The sequence below is a fragment of the Limulus polyphemus genome, unplaced genomic scaffold, assembly GCF_000517525.1.
Source record: "Limulus polyphemus unplaced genomic scaffold, Limulus_polyphemus-2.1.2 Scaffold1550, whole genome shotgun sequence".
Lineage (NCBI taxonomy): Eukaryota > Metazoa > Arthropoda > Merostomata > Xiphosura > Limulidae > Limulus > Limulus polyphemus.
In genome coordinates this window covers 57,878-63,972 of record NW_013667160.1, presented here as the reverse complement: position 1 = coordinate 63,972, position 6,095 = coordinate 57,878, and the positions used below count along the sequence as shown (strand labels likewise).

The window sequence follows — 6,095 nt, the reverse complement described above, 5'->3', positions numbered from 1 at the left end:
CTTAAAAACATTTTATTTAGGCCTATCTATGGCCTTCAAAAAGTTTTTGAAGGCCATAGATAGGCCTAAATAAAATGTTTTTAAGTGTGTACCAGTTTAACGTTGAATATTACTTATGATTTTAATCTCATTACTTCTCTTGAATAATAAGTGTACAATTCAATCAGAATATATCTTTCTTAAGCCATTATGTGTGTGTTTGTGTATTTAAAATAGCATAATGTGTATATAACTTGTCAATTATTTACTGTAATAAGTTGAGTAAGTATCCTACTAAAAACATACCTGCTCTTCTATAAGAAAAGTACTAATGGCAGTGTAACCTGGTCTGTACTGGTGTTGCACAATGAGTTCACACCATCTGTGTCGAACCTGTGATATCAACAACAAATTATTAAACCGTCAAGACAGCAGAGAAAAACAAATTATGTGGTGGTGCTATTATAACCTTATTTTCTATTACTGTAAACAGTTAGACATGATAACACGTTTAACAGCATATGGTGCTACTTTCTTGTATAAAGTAAAGTTGTTAGTACAGATACAATTCATCAAAATCTACAAAAGTTACTTGTTGTTCTTCTTCCACTATCTTTTGGACAATAAATTTTAAAATGAACAGTTTTTTTTAAACACTATGGTTAACAGCAACAGCATATACTTGGTTGTTTAGATGAATATGAAGTTAAAATGAACACATATTCTAAAATAAATAACAATGTAAGTGACTTATACTGTTGTGAGAATAATGATATCATTTAGCAGTATGTTCTTCATGACTTGGAAAAAAAAAAGATTCAAACTTATAAAAAAAAATATTAAGTTTATAAAAGAAACTAAACAAAAAAAAAGATTTGACATTCAACTACATGGAGTGAAATGGCTTTACTGCTTTTAGCAAAATTCAATACATAAATGTTAATATTAGCATTCTACTCTATGGACTTCTAATGTTACAGTGGTACTTATAAAAACCTGATTTACGTAACTATTCTACCAGATTCACTAAACAAGGATTCTTCATTTCTCGTGTCAATAATCTTCCCTGCAACTTTTAAACTGAGACTTAAAAACTATGCCCATCTATCTAGCTGTTGGTGTAAAAAGTAGGATCATGGACATGGATGCAAAGAGTGTTTGCGAAACAATTTGTGTTGTAAATTGTTTAAGTACCACTTCTAATATTTTTGTGGCCAATGTTAAGAAATTTTCTTTATTTACACACCAATGATTAAGAATTATAGTAAATTATTTTTACTGCAGATAAAGTTTTACTCACATCTGCATTCTGCTCTCCAAGCTTAAAGAACCTGCACAGTTCTGTCAAAGTTCGATGTGCCATCTGGTGTTCATCCAGCAGTAATTCAAGCACAAAGACAAGCTGATCTGGACTCAACTGAATGAAAATCAAGAAATGAACCAAACACTACATAGTGGTTAGCTCTAACATAAACAGTATGGATAAAAGGAAGTAAATGACAAGAACAAATTACAAATAATTTACTAAACTGACTTAGAATTTCAAGTTACAGTTTGCAAACATTAGTGAGAATGAAAGTCATTTTTATACAGAAATTTACTCATTAATGATACTATGATTAAAATAAAAATTCTAAGACTGCTTTTATAAACTTACTTGTTCTTAACGTCATGAGTCCTCTAGCTAATATCTAAATTAAAATATTGAAAAAATAGCTTACAACAAAACATAAACCTAACAGAAAAACAGTGAAAATTAATACTTACCTCTCATTACAGAGATTATTTTACAGTCTATTTCGAAGCATGGCAGTGAATCCAGCCAAATCAGAAAAATGGAGCAACACTGCCATGATTCTATATACAGATTAAAACTTTTGGCTAAATTTGTAGTATTTTTAAAGTTGTTCCAAATGCTGGAATGCCACTATTCTTTTGTTTCTGAACAGATCTAAACATTCTCACATCACATTATAAACAGTAACTACATATTTATTTAGATAAAGAGAAATAAGCAGGTAAAAAAATGGTAAAATTATTGTTGTTGTTTTTCTGCTGAAGAAGCTAAACATACAATAAATAAAGGAGTAACATGAAACAAAATTCCACTGGTAGATACCTATCTGAACTAGAAATTGTTGATAACACACGTTAACATTTTTTAGGAACATTTTTTGATAATTTTAATAGTTAACTGCTCTCCACAGCACCAGATTAAAACTGATGACTTAAGAGTTTAAGTGCAAGTGGAAAACCCAAAAATTAGGGAATGGTATAGTAGTTTAAGATGCTGCATCTGTGTCAATAGAATTACACTTCCAGTGGAATCTCATATCTGTTATAGATCAAGATCAATAGGCAGGTTTCAAGACCAAGTAAAATAAAAAACATTTCAGCATATGGAGTTTTTGAAAAAAAGAAGGGAGGAGGTCCTTTTTATTCAAACAACCTCTTTTAAAGAAAGTTTGCACCCCTTTTTTCATGATTGTTGTTTTGTTTTCCAAGGGCTGAGAAGTTTTCTTCATTTATTTTTTTATCAAAACTATATAGAATTTATGAAAAAAAAAAGCCATATGGATCAAAGTGTTCATTTCATGTTTTATTTAGAAGTCTTCTTTGTTTTTTTGTATGATCGAAAAACGATAATTCAAAAAAGGAAAGAAATTGCCAAAAAAAAAGGGGGGGAGGTGGCTGCAAAACAGGAAGCGAGCGGGGACACTAAACATATATATTTTTTTACTTGGCCTAACCCAGATAAAAATAAAGCTAATTTATTTTAGAGAATAGTTTCACCAAACATGCAAGATATGTTATCAAAATATCTGACCATTTTGGATGAAAAACATTTAGCATTTTTAAACATAAAAATAAATCATTGCAATTTGTTTTATAGGATTCATAAAAACTATTAGTCTAACACTTGTAAATTAACAGAAATAAGTGATATTGCTTGTCAAAACAAAAAAAAAGGAATGATATCTGATCATCAAAACATTTTATACATACAAAAAAGTAAAGTTAGAATAAAGCTGTGTATTAAAAGACGTGATATCAAAAAGAAGAGCCAATTCCTGTAAATATGTAATGCAAAAGTATGTAAGTTAAACAAAAAAAAACTGGGGAACTTGGCTCCCCTTTTTACATTGATGTTGCTGCTTGTTCCTGTTGCAATAAAGTAGGTGTCAAAACATTCCTTGCTTAAGTTACCCTATAAGTCCCTAATACAGTATTCCACAATCTTTTCAATTACCTAAAACCACTGATTATTCTAATAAACATGTTCAAGAGGGAGAAACCTCCCACCTCATATTAATTTGCACAAGTATCCACATCACTCCTTGAAATAAAGCTAATGCCTACTTTATACAATAAAACAGTCCTAGACTGTCGATACAATTATTGCACCCTTGATGAGAGAAGAGTGGCACACAACCAAGAGATGATTGCATCTTTTTTTAAAATACACTGAAACAATATACAATCTAGCTTGAAGATTAATGCCTTTTGTTTTGTCATGTTATAGTGATAGATTTTGTGCACTGATAATAAACTTATTTAGTGTCAAATTCACTGCATACTTATTGCATTGATAAATTGATCATTGAAGCAATATTGCTACGCTAAGAAAATGATATAATAAAACAAATATCCCTCTTAATTCAATAAGCTGTCTTATAGTTTTGTCAGAATAAGCTTTAACATGAAGTTAGGTTCATAGTGAAATATTTGATAAATCTGTGATAAAACATGAAAATAAAAATCTGCCTAATGATATAGTGATAACAGCACATCAAAAAAGCAATTTCAGCAATCTTTCAGGCTTATGGTGATGTTTGAGTGATATAATGGTGATATATAGATATATCATTTAAAAACTGTACACAAAATATTACAAAAAAGCATTTTAAGAAGATTGAATAATATAATGTTTCTTTATTATGAGAAAATCCTACCATTTCTTTTAATCATTAATATCAATTCAAAATTTAACTTCTGTTGATTTAGTAATATAAGTCATTTCCCTTGTGGTGAAACTGATGTGGAATTATTTTGGGCTTTCCTTAAAGTTGATTACTCTTTTTTTTTGTCCAAATGAACATGGCATTGCTATATACCAGAGTAAATATTATTGTCTTTCATAGATTCATAACCCCTGCATTAAACCAATAAAAGGAGAGGTAACTAATGGAAAAACAAACAAGATTTGATAGCTAGGGAATTGGATATATATATCTAGTAAATGAAAAATATATGACACAATTAGGCATTACAGCTTGTTCCAGTCAGATATTTAATGCTTTGTTTATGGTGTTAATATATATATATAATTTTTAGTCATATTTCCAGTGGTAATGTCCAATGAAATGAATTTTGATTTACAATCTACATTACACTTTACAGGGAAATTAAAAGTTAAGACCACTAACAAAATAAACGTTATATACTACAGCATAAATTACCTAAAAGGAATCTATAATAGCAGTTTATATGTCTTAGCACATAAGTTGATGTAACTGCTGCTCAATCAATGATTATCGGATAACAACATATAATAACATAACTTTCAAATTACCAATATATCTTTACAGCATTCGCTACAAGTGGGGATTACATACTGCATCATATTAAGTAACTTATGCTTTTGCCTGTTACACTACTTAGTGTAAAAATATTAATATAAAAATTGAGTGAAATCATTCATTTTTTATGAAAAATATATTAAAAAACAGCAGTCATTAGGCAAAGTAACTACAACATTAGTGGTATTTTTGATTGCACTTTTTTGTCTGACTATAACAAACAATATTATGGTCAATTATGGTGCATGAATAGTTTGGAAAAATGCTTTAAAAGCCAATGGGGGACCATATCGACTCTATCAATAATTTTAGGGTTAAATGACAAAGGTGTTATATATATATATATATATATATGGTGAGAGCAAGGTGAAAATGTCAATAGAAACCTATTAAAGTGTTGTATCTAATAAGTGTATCATGTCAACAACACATAAATATTACTAGCTGTTTGAATGACCAATATTAATAGGTTCACTGGAATTTTTGTGTAATTGTTATGAGTTGTGTAAATTAATAATACCTTTTACACAATGATTTTCACAGTCCTTTGTAAATACCATTTCTTACAGCTGTTCTCTAACATAGACTTGTACAGGTTGATCTATCACAGTGTAAGATGTTTGTGTATACGGTAATATTGTCATAGCATGTTGACATAACCTTCATCTCAATATTATTTTTGACAATCACTTATATAATTTCTAGAAAGTAGGGTTTTAGAGGCATAACATATTACTGAGGAGTTTGAAAGAAGATATGTCATTTTTATATGAAATATTTCCCCAAAAGGAAAGTAAGTATGATCATTGCTCACAGCTTCTCAACTGAGTTTGAAAATACATTAAAACACTTACAGACTATGCAATAAAACTGTGTAATTCCATAAAGTGGAATTTCATGCTTAATTGAATACACCAAGATTATTTACTTAAAATACTATGTTTAGGTGTTATTGAAGTAAACAGAATGTTAACATTTTCCTACACTGAAAATGTATTTCCAAGATATACTTATATCTATCTACCCACATAATAGCTTTTCTTAACTTGTGCTGCCCTCTATATGCACAATATTTGCCTGTCACTAGCCTTGATGCTCCTGCTTATCCTCACTTGTTTACAAGTGGTACAGTTGCACTGATACATATAAATAAGCATACGACAACCCTCCATTAATAAAAATGCAACACACCCTCCTAGCACAGCTGACTTCCTCCATACTGTAGAGTATTTTCATCCCTTCAAGATGAGGTAAAAGGATGCACCAGGAGTGGGGAGGATGGGTGGGAAGTGTGAGGGAGGTGAGTATCTATTAGAAATACATTTTCAGTGTGGGAAAGTATTAATATCCAATACAATACCTTACCTCATCTTACATACTAGTTAGAATCCCACATTGAAACAGTGGAGGGACTGGTGCAAAAGTTATCTAGATGAAGACTCTTCAGAAGTGCTTAATTAGAACCCATGGAGTATAATACCTTAATGTATAGGGTCACACTCATAGGAAACTGCTCCCACATCTGTACCAGGTACA

General features: G+C 30.2%; 1 protein-coding gene across 2 annotated transcripts in view; it reads right to left on the bottom strand.

Moving 5' to 3' along the window:
• Positions 1-6,095, bottom strand: part of LOC106464056 (aminopeptidase O-like) — a 57,946-nt gene that overhangs the window by 5,543 nt on the left and 46,308 nt on the right. For both annotated transcript variants that reach the window (XR_002611632.1, XM_022391717.1), the window contains 2 exons: positions 1,280-1,396; positions 286-372 (listed from right to left, as the gene is read on the bottom strand). Coding sequence is in view for 1 of the 2 variants with exons in the window: in XM_022391717.1 (XP_022247425.1) it covers positions 286-372; positions 1,280-1,396 (204 nt within the window). In the remaining variant the exon portion in view is untranslated. The remainder of the gene's footprint in view (positions 1-285; positions 373-1,279; positions 1,397-6,095) is intronic.